The 22,457-nt window shown below is 46.2% G+C and overlaps 1 protein-coding gene across 12 annotated transcripts in view; it reads right to left on the bottom strand.

The window, feature by feature from the left end:
• Positions 1-22,457, bottom strand: part of CXXC4 (CXXC finger protein 4) — a 165,470-nt gene that overhangs the window by 57,127 nt on the left and 85,886 nt on the right. For 2 of the 12 annotated variants that reach the window (XR_016465895.1, XM_090138873.1), the window contains one exon: positions 7,582-15,244. The exons of 9 other annotated variants lie outside the window; for them this stretch is intronic. Coding sequence is in view for 1 of the 3 variants with exons in the window: in XM_090138873.1 (XP_089994999.1) it covers positions 15,200-15,244 (45 nt within the window). In the remaining 2 variants the exon portion in view is untranslated. Of the gene's footprint in view, positions 1-7,581; positions 15,245-19,775; positions 20,702-22,457 lie in introns of those variants that run through there. One more of the 12 variants, XR_016465899.1, reaches the window with a different exon arrangement.

Raw genomic sequence — 22,457 nt, 5'->3', positions numbered from 1 at the left:
CAAGGCTTATTGCCCTGTCATAGGAGGAAATAAGGTGAGTTTGACATGATTTGTTCCTGACAAATCCCTGTTGGCTGTTACTTATCTCTGCACTATATTCTGGAGGCTCATAAATAATTTGTTTGATTATTTCTTCCAGCATTTTTCCATGCGCTAAGTAGACTGACTGTTCTATAGCTCCTTGGCTCCCCAGTTTGCCTTTTTCCAAAGACAGGCACTTTGCTCATCCTCTCCCACAATACAGGAACCTCCCTTCCTTGCCACAAGTTCTCAACAACATCACCTTCCCAACAGCTAAATGACTCCTTCTGTGAGCTCTCACATCCAGCTTAATGGAAAGTATCCTGCTGTTTTCTTCCTCCACCCTAAATTTGACCTCCTGTTTGCTGAGGTGAATACCATCACCCAAAAATTGTTCACTGATAGTGACGTGGGTAAGGCTGAAGCAAAATGAAAATGATACAGGGTGCTTTTGCCTTCATAGCATCACCTATTGCTAACTTTCCCACTTCATTTAACTGTGGGTCACTACAATTCCTTTATAAGATAGTGTGGAATATATATTTTTCTTTATGCCCCTTACATGTTGCCCCATTTCATGTCTTGGGCATTCTTATTTTGACCTCAAAGCTGCATGCCATTTCTTTTCTATTCACTGACTACTGTATGCGTCTGAATATATCTGCTTTATGTTTACTTGTTCTGTTACATTTTCCATCTGTCCTCTCTTGGTAGAGTGGCTTGTACTTGGATCTCAAGATCATTTATTCAAAAGAAATGCTAACTTACCTGATCTTCCTTTTCCCCCAGCCCTGCTTCCCACAGGTTTTCGTCTACCAAATAGCTCAGTTCAGAAACCACATAATGTTATACTAGCTTCACCTTTTAAACAAAGTATTTCCTGATGATAACATCTGTTTCTTTTCTTTACTTGCTGTCTCAAACACCTCTTTCCAGCACACCCACAGCCACCTTGGACAGGTTATGTCGTATTGCATTCCCTTTCCAACAGAAGCAGGGTTAACTCTTCAGCTGTTAACCTTTGCCATTTCTCATTACTTTCCCAAGTCTGAGCTGAAAATGCCTACAGATTAGAGTTGTTGATACAGACAGGATGACGTGCATATCTGCATTGGAACAAGATGTTTCCTTTTCCTCTAGTAGAATTGCTTAATAAAATTAATATATGTGTACGTACATGTAGAAAAGCATCGATGCATGTAAAAATAGAAATACATAACAAATATGTACATGTAGATATGAAAAAACATGGTGTTTTGAAACCACAACGGGTGGGATTCTTGACTGGACAGGGTATTCCTTTAAGTACTGGCACTGCTCCGTTTCAGACACCCCAGCCTGTAGGGTAGTGTGCCAAAAGAAATACCAACAAGTCTCAGCTTTTTACCACATGATGAGACCAAAGCCCAGTACAAGCTTCGTGAGTTAAAACCCAGCTGTATAAACAGCAGGGAGCTGGCGTGCGTGTCGAGACTTTGAATAGTAAGCCAGATGTGAATCTGGCCCTGGTACAGCCCTTCCAAAGCCACAGGCGGAGGAGCAGGGTGTGTGAGGAGCCCCATCTGCCCCACCACCACAGAAACACAGCTTGTCACGTCTGACACCACGCTCAGTTTGGTGGATTTTAACAATGTCAGTCAGGGACTCCCTCTTAAAGAGGGAGAAATCCAAAGGGGAGAGCATTTCTTGAAATAGCAATAAAAAATAATAATAATAATAATAAAAACTTTAATTGGGGGGATGATTCAAGCAGTGCTGAGGTCTACACTATAAAAATGAAGAATGGGGAAAAAAATATATATATATATATCCCAGGGAACTCCCACACAAGCTATGCTCCTGAAAGACTGGAATATGCTTGTGGGGAGCTACGACTAGGCTGGTTCTGTTAGATAACATTGACTGTCCCCACCAATTTTAAAAGCATCTGTTAAGAAGGTGGTTCTTAGAAGATCCTATCTAGATGCCAGAAACGCTCGGGCCGTTTGTATCTGAGATTAACGGCTGTGCTGGATAGGAAATAAGTGTCACCTTCACACAAGCGTCAGGGGAGCTCTGTCCATCTTAGCAAAAACCACTCACCCAAGGCATGGTCAGGGAGGCAGCCATCAGACTGCCACCACGTCAGAAAAGATAAAAGAAGAGCTTATCAGCTCCTGCCTTGCTGGGACAAGACCCGTGCCCCCCCATGCTGCCTGGCTGCCTGCATGCCCTCAGCTGTCCCACCGCTCGTAGGCTTCAGCACTGCCCCAGCCCCAGCAGCAGAGACTGACCATAGGCCAGCACTGTACAACTGTTTGTCACTTCGGTGGAGAACTCCAAAAGCAAACAAAAAAGATGAAATCTGAGAGGTGCAGGTCCCAGCTTGTCAGCAGAAACCCTGTCTGAGCAGCAAACAGACAGACTAACGCTGGGATGTGGGATGTGGGACTTGGCAAACAAAACAGTGTGACCAGGGACCTGAGGTGATGTATAAACCTATCCATGGCTTTCTGTTGTGTCCTTACTGAGAGAGGTCAAGCTGTGGTTGCCATGAAGGCCCCCACTCCTAAACACTTCTGCATCATGCATCCTTCCCACTATTTTTTTAAGGTCAGTGAATGTGATTTTTCAGCTATAATTTGATTCAAAGTATCCAGCAGTCAAAAAAAACAGAGGATAAAATCCAATCATTTATATTGACAAATATAATTAAAGCCTTTTAAACGTTGAATTAGACACATGAGGCCCTTGCCAACACCTCTGCCATGTCCAAGGGCTGGGTTCTGGCTCAAAGGACAGATCTTGACAGTGGGAGCAGGCTCCAGACAGCTGCTTGGCTGAGCCCCCCCAGCAGCAGGGCAAGCCTAACACAGGTATGGCATTTTCCAGATGGAGAAGGCCTGAGCCAGGCACAGCCCCTGCCGACCTCTTCTGCAAAATACCAGCACTTGGCTCAGCCAGGCACAACTTCTAAGAAATGTTAAGTTTGATGGCATATCATAGAATGCATTAATTTAAAAAGAATTCCAATCTCATGGCATTTCCTACTTTTTTTTTTTTTTTCCTGGAACTATAACCCAATTTTATTTCTTTGTTTCTTGGAAGCCTGGCCAGCTGTTTGTTTATGCCATGGTGTGCTGTGACAGTGTCACTCTGGGCATTTGGCTAATCAAATCTGCAGTGGAAATACCAAAGCTTTTTTGCATCGCAAACTAGCGATCGCAAAAAGCAGCAGCAGCAAGAGATGGAAAAGCAGTTTGTCCACCCTGCTGAAGATCTGCTCATGCTGCCTTGGGTACAGCAAGAAACCAAACAGACAGCAAGAAACAAAAGCTGCTCTGACACCATTCAGCTTAGGTACATCATCATGTGCCACAAGCTTATGTGCCCTCTGGAGAGGGCATGGGGCTAACAGGGACTGCCCCAAACCAGTGACACGTGGCTGAATGCAGTCAGTGAAACCATAAATTGTCTCACAGAGCAAGAACAAGGCGACACTTATTCAAGAGCCTAAGAAAAGCAGCCCTGGGTTGAGAACCTTAGGGTTCAGAGGATGACCCTCTTGGTCCTTTATGGCCTGACCATTGGTAGCTGGACTACCTTGACAGCCAGTAGAGGCCTAATTACAGTTTGGCACCCTGGTAAGTGGGAGCACTCATTGCCCACAAGGTTGCATCTCAGTGTTCATGGGAAGTGCAGATGTGATGCACAGGGGTTTTGCAAGGCAGCATACTGGTCTCCACCCACATAAAGCAGAGAAACGAGCATCCAGACAGCTGCAGAAGGAAGGAAAAGGAAAATTACTGCAGCCTCTCATAACACATCAAGCACGTCGATAGCTTGAGAGAGAACAGAAAGATGTTTCACTTGATTTCGCGAAGTAGAAAACAAGTCTAAAATGAGTTCTCTTTTGCTATCCAGGGAGGATGCTGTATGTATCCTACAGAGAGGAGGAGCTGACCCCACAACAGGCGGGGGTCCCCATGGTGGTTTTAATTGCAGAACGATAGCAAGGCTCTTTTCCTAAGGAAAAAAAAAAGCGACAAATGGAAGTCACCGTGTTTCTATCGCCCCGAAGACGCCAGTAAGCTTTTGTGTCTGTTTAGCTGAAACCTCCCGGTTCCCTTTGTTGTCGGAGTGCATTTCACTCTGGTGTCAAAGTGTGTCAACCCCAAGCTTCCCCTCTGTGCTGCTGGCATGGCTCCAGCCTCCCAAGCGCCTGCTTGGCTCCCTCCTGACACCTCCATCTGATCCGTCACAACACCTCCCCGCATAACGAGCAGGCATCATTTCCTCTCCATCAGCATACGCAGAAAGGTAATTAAAGCTGTTTAGGTATTTTTTGTTGCTGTCATCGCTTTCCGAGGCTCAACAGCACAACTGCGACTTCTGCTCAATTAAGCTCTTGGATAAAAATAAAATAAAAGAGGGTCTTTGGCAGCCCTTTATGCCTGCACATTAAAGCTGGAGCCTGGGATTTACACACACACAACCCGTGAAAGGAAATCTTCAAATAAAGATCTCTCCAGCTGGAATGACCATTATGATACCCGTTCACATGCATATCTATACCTATCTGTATGGATATATACATGTACACGCACCACATATAAAACCCAAATCTGCTGGTGCCTCTTCCTGCTTATGCTAAGGGTGCCTTCCTCCCCATTACAGCAGCATTTGCACATTTATGGGAGGAATAAAGGTGTGGGGGGGAAATGCGTGATCCATGCGGAGGAGCCTTCCCTCTGCCAGCCAGAGAAAGAAGAACTAAAAGGATTATAAAAGTTCAGATTAAAATGATATAAAATCTAGCATTTGGCTCCAACACTAGTGCCTCGGTCCTCTGTAGCTAATCTGTATGCACTCTGTGACCTCCTCGCAGCGAACCCTGCTAAATATATTATTCCCACGGGGGCTTTCACTGCTGCTTGGTGTCAGAAATCAATATGTATGAGGCGCGTGGATGGGAATTTCTAATAGATCTGCCTGGCCCTGTGCTGCTTTTCAATATCTGCCTTGGACTATTAGTGCCGGCTCGGTGCCTGTGAAATAACCGAGATAATCTTTTAAGGTGCACTGTTAAGGTGGAACCTAAATGTTGCCGTTTCAATTAAAACAGAAAAATATATATATTCATAAATCAGGCGGTGCCATGCGTAACCTTGCATGCAGCCTGATTATAAACAATGATGGGGATTAAAGTATTAGGGCGAGTATGCTAATGGCTGAGTTCCTGGGGAACGGCGTGCTTGTTTTTGTTTTTTTATTATCGACAGAAAACTGCTCAGATTGGGGGCGGGGGGACCCACAGGCTCACCGCCCCAGAGCGGCACTGTCACTGCAGCGTGAACCCGTCTTCCCATGGAGGCAGCAGCCCACCACAGCACTGCTCTCCATTTTGGACTGGAGCTGCCTGGGCGATCGCTTGACATTCTTTGAGGGGGGGCCTATTGATCTCTTATTGCAGAGTAGCATTGGGCCCCCTGCCCATCCCTGCTGGGTGGTGCTCCCATTCCCCCTTTGTTTCCAGCTCGGCACACAGGGGAAGCCGTCTCAGCTCAGCACAGATGTGCAGTGTGGGAAAATGATAACTCGCTGAAGGACCTCTGGCTCTCGCCTCTTTTTGATTATCATTTTTAAAAGGGGAGAGGTAATCAGCTCAACGCGCCATCAGGCTGAGCCCAGCCTTGTGCTGGCAATGACAAGTGGGAACCATCACCCCTTGGCCACCCTGAGCCCTGCCACCCTGCGACGCTCTCATCTTGGTGCAGGTTGTAGACCTGCCTCATAGCCCACCATTTTTCTTTCCCCCTCTCTCCAGAGCACAGCCCTGCTGAGAAGCAAGGCAGCCACCTCCAGCCTGAACCCATCCTGGGCACCCTGCATGCACTGATCATCCCCCACACCCTGAAAATGCAGATGTTTACCAAGGGCTCTGGCACCGCCGCGGCTGTGTCCTGGATGCCGAGAGCTTGGCTGGTGGTGTTTGCAATACAAACACTCCTCATCTACTGCACGCAATTCCCCGCTGTTTAATAGGGCTGAAGTTCCCTTCCCGCCTCCCCTTTCTCAACCCATCAATTAGGTAGGTAGATGTGAAAACAAACAGCCCATGTGTTTCCTGCATCTCTAAGGAGGTGTAATGGCGCGAAGTGCTGGTTGCCTGCATTTACTGATGGGAAAAGAGGAGTTGAGAGGGTCTCAGCAGGCAGCAGGCTCTGTTTCCATAAGCGCTGGAAGAGAGCAGCTCCCAGGGCTGAACTGCAGGCAGGCAGAGCAGAGAAAGGGCTGGGGAAGAGACCTAGATGTGGCCTCAACCCCCAGACAGGGACTATGGGCAGCATAAGCCATCTCCCAGGCAAGGAGTCCTTCATTCATCTCTTTCTGGTCCATCTATTCTCCTGCCTGCAGCTCTGAGGCACCTGAGTGGCCGGTTTCACAAGGAAGAAGCTTGCTTTCTCTGCCCTGCCTCGATTATGCCCATATCAGTGCAATGCATTCCAGTCCTCTATGGAGCACAGCTTGTGGCCAGCCTTAGTTAGCTGGCCTTGTTTCAAACTCTGCAGACAACCACAAACAGACCTGAGCCCATATTTTCCATCCACTTCTAAAATTCATCACTGTACCGTTACCTCAGAGATGCTGATCTCCTACAGCTCTCAGAGAGGTCTCCAAATCCAATGCATGGTGGAAACCCATGTGGAGCTCATGGCTCAGGCAAGCTGTGGAGAAGGACTCGTGACAACATGTAGTGTGCTCTTTTGAGTAAGTCTCGTGGTGCAAAATCTCAATGAGGTGCAAAATGGGAGCAGAACCACAGGAGCTAAGGGGAACAGAACCACACAAGTGCTGCAACTACTCGCCATGCTTGTTCTTATGCCCAGTGCTTGTGCCATCGCAGCACTGGGGCAAAGGCCTGCACATGCAAAGTGCTGCAGCCGTCTGACCTTTTGCCATGACATCTGCCTTGCTGCCTCACATCTCAAATCTACAAAGATAGGACTTGACAAGAGGTGTCACATCCCTTCCATCCGGAAGGCAAATGAATGTCCCTTTCTATCACGGGTGTCACCCTCCACTGGCTGCTGGGCGACTCCCCAGCTGGCACATTAGTCCTACTCCAGTTGCTTCCAGCACCTGAAATGCAGTGACTTGGATGAACTCCTGGAGAAAGTAGTGAGCATCAACCACATATCCATTGTGCAGTAGTTACACGTGCAACATAGGTAATATCAGCACCTGAACAGAAAACCTCTTTCCAGTAATAATGATCTTTTCTAAGGTGGACAGTGGTGGTGGGCATCCTACAGCAATGCTGCTAAGGGAAGTTCCATTAAACTGACTTGTTAGAAATTTGCTTGAGGCTGCAATGGAAGCACGCTGGGTGGTTAAACACCAGGAGGGATTGCTTCCTCTGCAAAGTCACCCTTTCCAGCAGAAGTAGGGATGCTGGTGCCCAAAAAGGTGCCTGGCTAGGACCTGTATCACTCAGCTGCACAGCTCAGCCTGACCTCTCTGCTGCTGCCCACTTCCTTCAGCAACATCAAGATCACGCACACCTCATTGGCCCGCGGTGGTGGCCGGAGCCATCCTAACAACACCATTTTTGTGCACGCTTGTACCGCGAGTCAGATTGGTACAGGCACAGGAATTCTTCACATCGGTGGACTGTGTGTAGCCACATGCAGGCATTCAGCCACCTGCTTCCAGTCTGCAGAAGTGATGTCCCACCCCAGGCAGCCCCTCGAAGGGACCATTCAGCAGGTTACCAGCCGCTGCCAGCTCATGCATCCCCCGAGGGACACAGCGAACAGCTGCAATGTGAGAATTCATTTCAATGAAATGCCAGCAGCATTTTCCAGCCGGCTGAGGCTGAGGACCAGATGTTCGCCACGTGTCGCCGCCTGGGGCACATCAGGCCCCAAGAACATGCGAGGACGTTACCCAGACCCACTCGTGCTGAGGGGTTGCCCAACAACATGCAAGCAGCCGCGAGCATCGCCCGGCTCGGGCAGGCGTGGAGTAGTGGCGGTGAACGAAATGCTTAATTGGTCTCAGCTGGAGGCGGCTCTGCACGTGTCAGCACGATGTAGAAAGCAGGGCTATGGAGAGGAGATGCCGCAGCGAGCAATTAGAGCAGCCCTGCTTCCCTTCCCCCTCTCCGCCAGACCTCAGCCCTGAAAGTTTGGTTGAGTTCAAGCAGGGAGCATTTCTTACCACAGAATGAACTCAAGGCGCTGCCGCTGGTATTGCCATGCCTGCTGTGGAGAGCATCTGTGGGGAGAACTGCAGTTATGTCAAGTCAAAGGCTGTACCTCCCTTTCTCCGTTCTTTTTTTTTCTCACCAACAGGAAAGAATCAACACAAGAAAACCCTTCGTCCAGTTCAAATCCAAGTTTATTAGCTCTTAAAAGTCTGTTTTCACACAGTAATCATAGGAAATGAATGAATGTTTATGGAGCACAGCATAAAAATATAGCGAGTCAGCCATAGGTTGGAGGTTATGTTGCTCACAAAAATTAATCAGCAGGTCACATGGCATTGCATCAAAAAGGCAAATCAGGTCTAGGAATGCAAACAATCAGATCAAAAAGGCAAAACAAGTCAGAGGAGAGTATCAGAAAGCAATAATTAGGTTCATACCTCCTAATCTGGGTGGCAGATCTTGTTAGACCAGGTTATTTACCCTGCTAATTGTCCAAAGTCAGCTCGAAAGCCAGTTGTTCAGTTTTGCATTAAACCACACATCCTCAGCCAAAACATCAGCTGGCCAAATGAGCTACCCAGCCCTAGGCACGAGCATCAACACGCAGGCACATGAGAGACAAAGCACACTTCTCACAGAGGCTGGTGGTTCAGACACCCGGCCAAAAGCAGAATCTCTGCAAGACACACAGGCCAAGTTGTTCTAGGCACGACCCTGATGTGCAAGCTTTCTTTCTGCCTACAAGCCCCCCAGCACCTTCACTGCAATCGGAAGGATCAAGAGGTTTGCCTATCTCCCAGACCCTGCTTACCCTAATGCTGGTCTTCTTCAGGGCTGCATCTGATTGCCAAAGGCAATCACAGGCTATATAGGAGAGCACCCACATTAGGAGAGGTGGGCCAGCAACAGGAGCTTCTGACCTGGGCTAGCTCTTTTCTCTCTCCTCCCACAGAAAAAAAAGTCTAGCAAACCAGTCCTCTATTCCTTCCAATTTATTTATTTTGCCTGAAGATGTGCAGATGGCTAGTGCTATTAACTCTGTAACAAGGGCAGATGTAGAGGAGTAAGGAAATAAAGGTGTTTTCTTCTCAGCTGGAGGATGCTTATACACATTATGAACAGAGCTGCGGAAAACTGCTCTGAATAATTAGTCTGGGCTCTGTTTGACACGGCAACATCTGACAATCTGCCCACAAGGATTCTGACTGCTTTATAGGAAAGATCCTGCACTCAGGAAGGCAAAGATGGCTTACACAGACTGATGAACCCTCAATTACGAGATCTTCTCATGGAGCAGTCAGCTTAGACTAAGAACTACCTTCTAAGCCCAGTAACCCATTGGGGTTCATGTCTAAAAACCCCTTTTCTGGGAATGGGCAATAGAATTACAAACTATTCCAGCTCATTGAATAATGCCACAACCCTTTCATATAGTTTGAATACTTAGAACAATAGAACCCCTTATTTCCTGAACATTACAGCTTCTTTAGGCGGCACAGACTTTTTCTGTTACGAGATTACTACACACATTTCTTTCACTCTATCTAAGGCAAAATGGCCGTTCGCAGGTCCCTGCTACCCAGCCAAACACGTCTATCCTAAAAGCCGAACAGAAAGGAGAATCAAGGCAATGGTAGGAAGAGATTATGATACCTAAGCTCACACTGAACTTTATCTTTCCTTCCTTAGATAGGTCCAATGGTCTCAAACTTCAGTGTATTTCCTACTGAGATGACGCGATTCTTAGATTTTAGGTCCATCTACCCATGCCCAACACATGCTGGTGACCGAGTAAATCCTTACAGTAATTTCCTCCAACTTCACAAGTTATCTAGCAAAGCCCATGGGAATCCAGGGAGGACTGGATCTCCCAGGAAGCATGTTGCCTCGTACCACTAGGCCATTCATAATTTCAGACTTGTTCCTTGGAGAAATATCAGAGAAAGCCAAAATGGCTAGTGGCAAAAACAAATTGAGTCCAGCACAGCCTAGAAGAATCAAGCTTCTCGCAAAATGATATTTTCCTTCCTCTTAATATCTTCATTAATGAGTTTGTCAGTTTTGGCTTTAAAGAATTACCTTCTTTTTTGTTTGGGTTTGCTGTTGTTGGTTTTTTTAAAGATTTTTTTTTTTTTAATTAAAAAACAAAAGCTATAAAAAGCTAGAGGTAGTTTTAAACTGCAGGGTTCATATCTGGGGTGAGGTTTTCTCTGGAACTAAGGGATATTTTTCATTCAAACTAGTATAAAACAATACCCTGGGGGAAAAAAGTTGAAAGAGAAAGCATTAAAGGAATAGGAACTCAGAGACCTTTTCCTGCTTCCAAATCGACCATTTCATGAAATTAGCACATTTCCTCCCTGTGAATTCTGTATCTAATCCAGAGAGATCACTGACTGTGCCTAAGCAACTTGGCAGCCCCTTTCCTCCTCCTCTTCAAACAACTCAAGGCTCATCCCTGGTACTGTCAAACGAGTGGTCTAGGTCTCATAAGAGCATATATCCTTACGGATTTTGATGAGAGAAGATGGGATCAAGGGAAAATCCACCTCTGTTCCTTTTGGTTTTGTTGCTTTCTCTAAAAACCAAAAGGATACACCTAGGCTTCCCAGAAAATCAGCTGGCATCGAAGGAACCTTGCAGCCCAACGGGCGTACCTCTTCTTTCCACCCCTCTCACAGTCCTGCACTGGTACACTGAGCTGACGTTATGTTTATGCGAGGTGTAATGGCAGAGCAATGACATTCCAAGCTTCATGACAGTCAGGGGACATGCTACCCACTCAGCCACACACTCTCCCACCTATTGGCATGATGTTAGCACCTGTCTGTAGCACAAAGGAAGAAAACGGAAACGAGAAACTATTTCCTAGGTAGAGCGGGTGAAGAGCAGAACTTCAAACTGAGAAGCAGAAAAACAAAGACAAGGATATTGCTGTCATTCTTACACAAGCCATGTTCGCAATCCCAAATGCTCCAGTACTGATGTGACAATTCACCCTCAGGTCTACAGTGTGCTGCAAGAGTTACAGATGAGATTTCACCATCATACGCTCATCCCTATGAAACAAACTGCTAACTCATCACATCACTCCCACTCCATTATACAACAGAGGTCTGCACCAAAGGGCTGAAGGCTTTTCTGCAATCTGTCTTCCTTCTAACTCCACTTTTCAAGTTCTCACAACTCAACATCACACTCCTAGTCTTACAAAGGTGGTGTTATTTTTCTGCTGTCTTAAACAATTCAGAGCACAGCATCACCTGCAGGTACACAACTTATGGGGTTTCCAATGACTGCCAATTGAGAAGGAATTAGTTGTGTAGCTATTGCACCGTCACTTCATAAGCATTCATTCCCAAATGCGCGATTGAGGTCAGCTTTTGGACCCTCTTCATCATTTTGAGGATTCTTTTTTAAAAGAGATTTTCATTGCTTAAGATCCCACAAACAAAACCTGTTTATGGAAAAAGAGAGATATCTTGAATACTAAAGTCCTTTATTCAACAACACAGAAATATCACAAAAACAACTTTACTGGGCAAATTGAATGTTTTTATACAGTTTTGTACATGCCCCATAAGTGATTTTTTTTTTTTTTCATAAATACACTGTTTTCCAAAACTGTTTTTTTTTTTTTTTCCATAATTGCACAAGCATACATACACCTTACACAAATATCTATTAGAAAATTTAATAGATAACTGCACAGTTCAGAAATAGGAGAACACTGTGAAAGGAGTACATTTCTGTGGCTCGTGTTTCTGAAAAAAACCTCCTAGTTCCCTGCAATTGTGAAAATGGAGTACTTTCTAACATAGGAGCTGTCTTTTATTCACTAAGAGTACAGTAGAGCTCAGCGTGAAACTGCCAAATTTAATAAAAACAAAATCTGAAACATTTAGCTGTTACATGAGAATCCACTGTTTGATATCACTATGCATCTAACCATGATCAAAGACCCACTACTGCTTTTTGCTGAGTGTATTCGACCCTGAATGGTATGTTCATTTAACTACTTTCTTTCTTCATTATTTGATTACAGATATAGCCCATTTAAAGACTTGATATGCTTTAACATTAATTGCATGACTTACATACCAGGGGTTCTGCACAAAAGAGAGCATTTCCCTCTTAGGGGGGGTCTGTTATTAATTTACAGAATGGGTACGTGTGCCTCCCGTTCAGCCTTACCATTTTTCCTACATTTATCTGGGGTATGCCAACAATGCTTCCATTAGGCTTAGTGTTCACACCTAGAAGACTGTGAAATTGTGTTCTTCTTTTCTTTTACAATTTCTAACTTTTTTTTTTTTTGCACCATGTGAATGAAAGACATAGAGGAATACAGATTTTCATACTGGAAAATATTTTTGGACTTTGAGAAAAGCACAAATTAGATCATTAGAACTTGAAAAAAAAAAGAAACCATTTTACAAATATGTATACAACAGGGGAGGGGGAAAGCCAGCAAAGGGATTTCCTTCTTCAAACATCCCAAACCAAAATGCTCTATGTGTACTACATCTCAGAAATACTGTTTTCCCCAAGTCTAAACCCGCAATGGTGTAAAGGAACAATATCCAAAATGAAAGCCACATGGGGAAACCAAAGAAAAATCAACTCTTGTTCTTTTTCAGTAATTAACAGGTTTGCTTGTTTGTTTTTTAACAATTTTGAATTGACATGTAAAACACCACAATTACAATATACAGATCCATCAGTTCTTTAAAACAAAACGACAAAACAAAAAAAAGAAAGCACATCAAGACATGCAACATTAGGGTATTAGACAGTAAGTACATCTCTATGAATATTCTTTGTACACCTAATGTAGCCTGAATTTAATCTTGTCTCTACTTCTTTAAGAACAATCACAATTTTCCAAAAAGCAAGGCAAGCTTACCAGCCAGATGTGCAAATAAGGCTTCGGTTGATAAATCAATCAGCGTTTTGGTAGAGAAGACCTTATAGAGCTTGTGTTGGTCAATCGGTCAACAACAGAGGCCCTAACCAAAAAGTCTCAAACACAAAGAGAAATCCGTACACAGTTGACATAAGAACAGACGTAAAGCTCATTGTATGGTTATCCAACTGATGACCCCTTATAAGCAAAAGGAGGGGCACTGTGACAGAAGCACTTTGAGAGCAACACTCCATTTCCAAAGTCATACACGCAAAGACATAGGCCTGTGCGTCCACCCTTCATTCAGCCATGCTCCTCCACATACAATGACATACCCCTGCCCAGCCCAGCCCTGCTGACACATGCAGGTAATCTCAGAAGGCTCCTCCTGGAGAACCTTGGCTTCCAAGAGCCCCCTCCCCTGCCAAAGCCAGCATCCTCTTACCCACACAGGCCCCGCACTGCCATGCTCCCCACCACCCCACGCGCTTCACCTCATGAGGGTGACTGGGGACCACAGGCTGGAGCACTGAGCACACTCACGAAGAAACAGCTGAAATGAGAGAAGATTTGGGTGGGCTGTGCACCACTGATCAGTTATTTCCATGCCCAGCACCTGTTCTGTGAAACTACTGGTAGTCTTATTTTGTATAAAACGATAAATCTATCAAGTATGCGGCACAACAGCATTCACTTACTTTGACGGGATGGCCTTTTCACTCATGAATGGTATGGCTTTGTCATACCGAGCAATAAGAAATGATGGTCAACCAGTATTAAGTATCGCTAAGTTTCAGTATCCTCCTTATTCTTCCCAGCCATTTCCTCCACGCAGACAGAGCAGGAAGGAGAGCAGCAGAGCACTCTGCTCAGGGCCTAAGGGAGCAGTGGTTCGGCAAAGCCGAGATCAGTGGACCAAGGACCAAGTAGGGAGAACAGGTCTGAGTTACTGAAGTATTTTTAAATTCAGTTTTATACTGCAAAAATATTCAGGTTCTCAAATAAATACAACTGCAAGTGAGACCCAAACCAGTCCAATGGTCAAAACTCAACAGTGAAGAGCTTCACTTGGACCAAAAATACTGCATTCAACTTTAGAAAACATTTACTCCACCGACCAAAAACTTTACATAAGAACCCGTACACGGAGGGCAACGAAGCCGAGTCCTTATTTACACTAAGGGCTCGTGCTCACTTCATTTTGCATCCTAGAACAAACTTTATGCACATCCACGTAGGCTGGGCAGTTCGCCTTAGAACACAGTGAAAAGTGGGTCAAACACCATACAGCATTTTTGGATGGATACCCCTATGTAAAGCTCCTTTGGAAGCAAGGCAAGTGCATTAACCACTACTCTAATATAGTGCGTGAAAGATTAATCTTACATTTTACGTCTTCCCTTCTTACAACACCATGATGGAAGGTAATTGCTAGATGCATCACAATCTTTTTCTCTTGCAAAACTTGGTATCAAGTCTCTATGGAAGGATGCATGATAAAACAGTGCTGCTGTTGCTGCTGCTGCTAAACAACTAGCAAAATAATATTTAAAGCTAGGATTTATTGCTCCGGATTTAACTCGCAGAACCACACCGTTGTGTACAAACCATTAATCTCCATAGATGCTCAGACATGATTGTCTCCTTGTGTCTAAACACACAAAATACAAGCGGCTATCTGTACAGTTTACAGTACTGAAACACATATATTTGAAAATGAAGTATAGATATGTTACTTTTCAAAGATACATGACTTTATAGCAGGGGTTTACCCAAACTTTTTTTTTTTGTTTGTTTTTTTGCGTTTTTTTTTTTTTTTTAACAGCCACTTTAAAAATAGACAACAACTTCACTAGTATAGCTAAGTTACATCAAAGAAAGAATCAGTGTACTGAATGTGAATAAGCCAGCCAATTCCCCAGGCTCCCAGATTTTTGTCTTTTGCTTTTGAGGAAACCCCTATACAGAAATGAAAATAGTATCTGAGTATATTCTTCAGTGGTAGACTAAGCAGTTTCTTAAAACAAGACTTTAGCTTGCCATTCACTTCGGACTGCCTTGAAAATAAGATACACTAGTGCTTAAAAGAACCATCGGAATGCTTCAGCGCTGGGAACAGGTGTTCTCTAAAAAAAAAGCAAGAAAACAAGTTAAGCTTTCTTTTGTGGCATTACAAAACTCGATTTCTTCTCTTTGTTCTTTCCCTGTACAATTCAGGCATACTTTCAGTTATCTAGGAACAGCACGATGCCTCATGCAGCTTGACAATTCATAGAAACATCCCTTCTCCAAGTACACGCCATTACAGGGTCACATGTGACACGTCTTAGGCAGAATGTAACACCCCTAGCATGCAGTCTCTTTAGTTAGCTAAGCAAGGTAGTCATGGGTGAGTGAACATCAATATCAAAAACATCTCCTGGAAAACAGACAATGCTTTTGGAATAACCACACAACCTTGCCCAGCTGCAACTCGGCACAGGGGATGGTCGGTTGGCTGCAGGCAGGTGGGCTGCTTGCCAGTCAGGCATATGTTTTGGCAGGAGCACTTCTTCAGACAGCGGCACAACAGGCATTGCTCTACCTCCCCTCATTCCACATTTCAGTTGAAGCACATCCTCAACTTGGTGTGAGGAAGGGAAACACCAACTGACCTGGAGGGATGCCCAGGCTCTCCACCTGCTTGCTTCCACACATGTGCTAGGCCATGGCCTCACATCAAACAGTTTGCCCTCAGAGCTGCTCTCCCCCCCTACCCCTCCACTTGCTGTCTCCTCAGAATGGTATCCACCTGCATTTGGGTGTCCCCACATGCATCTGAGCACAGGGCAGTTCCTTTCACACCTTAACACAGTGTAATGTACTTTACATACTGACATACAGAACCGCTGAGGGAAAGCAGCATCACAGCACATGAAATTACCCTAAAAACACAATCCTGGGACACAAAGACTTGCTGATGTAGCTGACCATGTATACAAATACCAGCTTGTCTGAACAGGGTCTGTGCTACTACTACATCTACCCCATGTGCCCACGGAGCAGCAGTGCAACCCACGCTACCCAGCACCCAGTCCACAAGGGCTGGCGTTCCACAGATCATCTGAACACCAGCTCCCACAGGCAGTGGCCTGGTTTGTAGATACACCTGCCCCCAACAGTAAGAATTTCCTTGGAGCAGTAGCCTTAAAACAGGAGTTGCTGGCAGCCAGCCTGCCAGCTCCCTACCAAAACCTGCAGCATGAGCAGCTGTCCGGGAACACTGAGGACAGCCCCAGGTCAGCACAGGCTGTAAGATGGCTGCTGAGCTCCAGCCAGGGATGGATTCATAATTCATAAGGAGGTCGGCTGCAGGAAAGGCTCGAGTTCAGAGTGGTAGGAAGCAATCACACGCCTAAATTGATCTCAAAAGAGCAGCCAGACATGCAAATATATTGAACTCGATATATTGTCTTCGCCTGAAAACTAAACGTAATGCTCCTCCATGGGTCCATCTACCTAAACACAAAAAACCGCATCTTGCTAGACAGATTTAAAGGCAAAGCAGCTGCAATGGCCTTTATTTATTTCCTCACAACATCAGGTTGAGTTACTGTCAGACGTTGTCATATCGGCTGGAAGGAAAGGTGCAATGTCTGATTAAAAGGTCATTCAGACCTTTAAATACACGGAATAGTATTTCTGAAGGGCAAGGCTGTAGTTTAAGATGTGTGCTTTCAAAAAACCACAAGATATGGAATTTTGCATCCGCAAGCTAAGTTCTAATTACAGATATACATTTACAATTAAATATCCAGTGTGCTAAGCTCCCAGCTTGGGAATAAATTTTTCATCCACAATAAACAAGAAAGCTTTTAAAAGGGGAGTAGGTGGCCCAAGTTAAAGCATACCCGATTTATGAGACAAGGCCCTCAAGGTTTAGCCCTGTGAAAGATAAGGTTATTTCAAGACAAAAAAGACCCTGCAGCTCACTCGGTGGCTCAGCTCAATTGCAGCCTCCATCTACTGCCCACACGACTACACTCGGGAGTCCCAGCTGGGAAAGGCAGCTCTGGAGGAGATTAGGGCACGCTGTGGCCTCGTGCTCTGCCGGCGGGGTATCATTATCCTGAGTGACAGCGAGGACAGATTCCCCCGTGCATCGGGCGAGGAGCAGGCCAGGGGCTGATCAGCATTCCTGAAGGCAGCCGTCGCCGTTCACGCTGGTGTAAATGCTGACAAACGGCAGCTTGGCTCCCAGGAGAATGCTCAGAAACCCGTAATGCTGTAAGGCACGGCGGGATGGAGGATTTATCCCTGCGCAAGCCTGCTGCCAAACGACCTTCCCGCTTAACACTCGCTATTGCGTTTTCCTCTCGGCAGCTTTCACCAGGACGTAAGTTTGCTGCGGAAGTGGAAGGTGCTGCTCAGACGTGGTGAAGATTCTGGGTTTCACAAGGTGAAAAAGGCAACTAGAACTGACAAACCTGGGAAAATCCCTGAAATTAACCAGCAGTAGGAAAATCACACACGTATTCATCACCTGAGACTCTATTTTGACAGCTGACCTCTTCATTCTTACATCAAAGGTGTTCAATAAAGATCAACACACTCCACATCCAGGGTGACTGACCACCCAATAGATCCTAAGGGGCTAACCACAGGCTACTTTCCCAGGCCAGCCCCAGCCCCAGCTCTTGGCTACTTTATACCTACAAAACCTGCTGGAAGTGTTCATAAGTCTCACAGCTGTTGGAAAGATTCTGGAGGCAGATTAAAATCAGGAGAGCCAGCCACTCCTGCTACGGATGCTGTTGTTTGGAGTGCACCCAAATCTTTGGGTTGGCTCTAGATCACTTTCAGTACTGTTTTCTGTAGGACTAGGGAATCCCTTGGGTAGAGGTGAGCTGCATTCAGAAATAGAATAGAATACTAAAATGTATCAGAGTGCTACATGATGATGCCCTAATACCTTACCAATGTTAAAAGACGTTGCATTATGTAAGAACCCTTTGATGTTTGATCCGAGAGCAAAAAACCTCTTCTCACAGAAGCAAACCCACACATTGGCTACAGCAAATTTATTTGTCAGATGTGGCATTTCTCTTCAGGAGTCCTGGCTAAAATGATTTGGCTCTACAGAGGCCTTTTGGGAGATATACTGCTGCTGGGATATGTTCAAGATACTGGCAACCCAACTGCCTTTACAAACCTACACAAGCACAGAAACTGGCAGCAGGGAAGGAACTTTGCCCTGACTGAATCCAAAACCCCAACTGCAACGCAACCGAAACTGGTATATTTTCTCATATTTCCCAAAGCAGCAGGACTGGTGCTGGCCACATAGAGGAGAAAGACCTTAGGAAAGTCAGCATTACAAACCCTATATGAGCATCTCACGCTGGAGAACCATCTCTGCTTGAAATCTCTTCCACAGGAGCGGCAGGCTGGTATTTAGGCTACTGGATGCACAGCATGAAATGTGGCCCAAATGTGTTTTTTTATAGTTACACATTTACACATTTGTAGGCATATATGTATACATATACACAAAACTAAAGTGAGAAATCCAGTGCTACATGATGACCAACAAGTTCAATTGAGAAGTCATGGTCCCGCATGAAACACCATTTGGATCAATCAGCAGCCCAAGAGGAAACACTGACCACTGCTGCTAGTGACTGCACACATCTTTTACACACTTATGAGTATGGACTACATGAGCACAATGTCTGCAAGACTGCCTGAGAAGAGCAGAGCCCCAGCAGTGAGCTCAGCCCCAAGGCGAAGCAACCTTCCCCCACGCCACGTGCCCAAAGGCACAGCCACCAGGAAAGGAGAGCAGTCTTTGGAAGCAACCGCTGCCCGCTTTGTTCCCCTCATAAATATACATTACCTACAGCGATGACTTTGGGGAAAACCTCCCGGCACTCACATCCAGCCCGCACAAAGTCTCCTTGAATGTTTGCCTTGAGGCGAGGAGGCTCCGGGGCACAGAGCTGGCGTGTGGATCCCCCGCCTTGTCCCCCCTGCAAACTGAGAGCCGCTGCCAATGTTGAGCCCAGGCGGTAGGAGCCATCCCAGTCTGTGGCCTCAGAAGGCACAGGGACAGGCATGGGGTCACAACACTGGCTGCAGCCCAGGCTAAAATCCCTCTTGCTGCGGCTGAGCCGTGGGCCTGTCTCTCTTCAAGCTGAGGAGGAGATTTAACATTTATTTTAAAAGCTAGCTTTATTTGCTCTGGGAGGACATGAATCTGCTTGCCGGCAGCTATTTTTCCACTCGCACTGCGTATCTCCCGCACCGTATTTGACACAAACCAGATTTAGCACACACCGGGTTAGGAAACTCATTTGGCTTTCCCCGCCGAGTGCACGAAGCGAAAAGCAAAGCTCTGCCACAAGACACAGCAAGTGGCAGCGTGAGATCAGCAGCTCATCTGGGGCAATGCCTCAGGAAGCCAGCTCCTCCCTGGCAGATTCCTGGAGAGAACCCCAGGAGCACCGGGTCCTGCTGCAGGGCTCAGCATATACAGCAGCTCCTGGCCCAGTCAGTAGGGTGAGCTTGGGGCAATGGGTTTCTCCCCAGGAGAAAGAATGAGCAAATGTGTCTCTCCTTTACATGCAGCACACACCAGAATTTATTTTATATATTCTTTTTTTTTTTTTTTTTTTTTTTTTGCTTTATATATGAGATTAAGTTTGGGGAATGGGTAAACAATTTCAATTTTTGATCTAAACAGAAAAAAAAAGCGTAAGATCACTGGGGAAAACAGATAGCAAACACAGACCAGAAGCCATAAGGAATCCAGCCTAGCCTAGCTCCATCTCCGCTGAGCACCAACGGCTGCACCAGCCATGCCAGCAGTATCACAGTGCTACGCCTGAACCAGGGCGGAGAGGGGTCAGGGGAGCTGTCACGCAGAGCCTCGTCCTGGCAGTGAGAATGTGCATCAATGAGCCCAACATACTGTCATAGAAAGCTGAAGAAGGTTTTGTAAAGAAATTCTTGGATGCCGGTTCATTACTGTCCCACAGCATGGAGTCTGAGGCTCTATGCAACTACTATGCAAAAGACACTACAAGTGAAACATCCAGACTGCTGCTCAGCTCCTGCTTTCACCTAGGTCGCAGCAGGTGCCTTCCGCTGATTGTCCTCTGTCAGACACGACCAGCAGGAAGTAGGCCTTCTGCCAGGGACCTGCCCTCTGCCAACCCCTCACACACCACCTCCTAATCAAATCCATCAGCCCCTCTCACCGAACCTCCTCCCATGCAGGCTCACAAACTGGAATTCTTCTTGTTAACATTCAGTCTGTTAATGAGAAATCCCCACCGGTTCATTACCCAGCGGTACCAGCCTCCGCATTCACACTCTGACATCTCTATCACCAGCAAAGCAGCTGCTGCGGGGCATGGTGAGCTCGCACGGACTGGTCCACAAGCAGAAGGAGGCACGTTTCCCAGTGCCAGGCCTGCACTTCAATCTCCTTCCCCTAGAGCTGCTCTGCCTTCGGCATCTTTTCCTCCTGCACAGAGCCTCGCGCCGGCTACGATGCCTCATTGGTTAGCTAACTGCTTCTGTCCTCCGGGATTTCACACATGCTGTTGATAAAAGAGCCAGTGAAAAATACATCCATTAAATGCTTGGCCTCTACTCGCTTGCTTCTTTTTTCTCCGCAAATCTTTTTTTTTTTTTTTTTTTTTTTTTTAACAGAAGAGAAAATGCTATGTTCAGGAGTCTACCTGGGCTGGGGCATTTCCAGAGACCTGCAGTGGGTGCTGGGTGCTGGCTCAGCTTTCACAGCCACTGAGCTCTGCAGGCTGGAGGAAAAAAGGCAAACCCCTATGCAGCAGGTCACTGCCATGTCTGACTGGAGTGGAAAGCCTCACAGGACTGCATGTGGCTTTGAGCTCCATTCATTCCCTGGTTATGTCTTCTGAAATTTTCAAGCATGGCAATTAAGATTCATCTCAGTGATTATTTTCACGACGCTATCACCTCCACTGGTTACTGACCTCCAATTTATTTTACATCAGCTTCCAAGCAAGCAGCCACTGGCAATCCCTGCCTCTGAAGCCGAGTTGTGCTGGTGATTTAGAGTGAACAGCTTTTATGTCATTACTGAGCTCCTGCCATCAAGTCCTCTCCCACTCACTTCTTGTTGGCCACATATCCAGACCCATGACTTTGCCAAGAACATTTTCCCCTCTCCCACTCACTCTAAAACCAGCAGCCTTTGGTTCAGATAGGTACCACTCATTATAGAGTTAGTGCATGGGACAACATCTAGTGACTGCCTCTCCTTTTCCATGCCTGACCTCTGACAGCATCCCAATGATCACGCTTTGCCCTACTCATATGCTAGAGGAATGGACTCCCTGTCTCCTTGCTATGCCCACACCTGCTGAGACCGGTGCACAGCGAAGGAGGCCCCACATGCAGAAAGATGGATAGCACCTAACAACAGCTGCCACTGCGTACTACTCCTGTGATGATGGAGCAAATTCTTTGAGTTCACATGCTCACATGCTCCTGGTGTATTCCAACTTCCCTGGGACACGTGGTATATGCTGCCCAAGAAGACTTTAAGCCCAAAAAGTACTTGTACAACAATCCATCATTCTCAGCCCTTCATTTGCTAGCATCACCTCCTTCTTTCACATTTGCTCGTTTGTACGTATGCCTTCATCGTGTCCTTGGCTCTGGAACAACTTGTTTGGATCATGAGATGCTCACCCCAGCACCCACATCCTCTCCATAAATTATACTCAGTTTAGAAAAAAAATGAAAGAAACCAGATTTCCCTATCAGTCATGAGACATAGGAAGCCCTGCTCACCCATTCCAGGGTCCTCTTCTGATGTGATGCCACCGCAGGCAGAAGCCGTGGGAAGAGAGCTATAGGTGAGCTGCTGTGCCTGCATCGCTAACACAAGCCGCCTGCTCCCAGCAGCAGCTGCGTGCTGCTTTCTCCCTACCATGGGACGTCTCAGTGTCACTTTCAGCACAGCCATGCTGCCCTTTCTGGCAGCAGAGCGCCTTCAGAACCCCATCCATCTACCTACAGTGTCTGACTCGCTCCAGCTGAGGAGCAGCATGCTCCTTTGAGGCTTTGCTCATTAGCACCATGCCAGAGTTGATCCTGGGTCCTTTCCTGCTTGAGCACCCTGCAGCTGCCCTCTCCTCCTCGCCTGACTTCACTCATCTGCATCCTGAACTCCCTGGGACTTCTCATAATTTGCCAGTGTTTATTAGGTTCCTGCCTACACCTCAAATTCTAACACTGCTTCTCTACTTGCTAAGCTGCTGAATAATCCATTATTAGCTCCTAGCCAAAGGAAGCCTGACACCAGCTAAA

The sequence above is a fragment of the Phasianus colchicus genome, chromosome 4, assembly GCF_987193195.1.
Source record: "Phasianus colchicus chromosome 4, bPhaCol1.hap1.1, whole genome shotgun sequence".
Taxonomy (NCBI): Eukaryota; Metazoa; Chordata; class Aves; order Galliformes; family Phasianidae; genus Phasianus; species Phasianus colchicus.
Note: the sequence above shows the minus strand (reverse complement) of the source record. Positions and strands in the feature narration are given on the sequence as shown.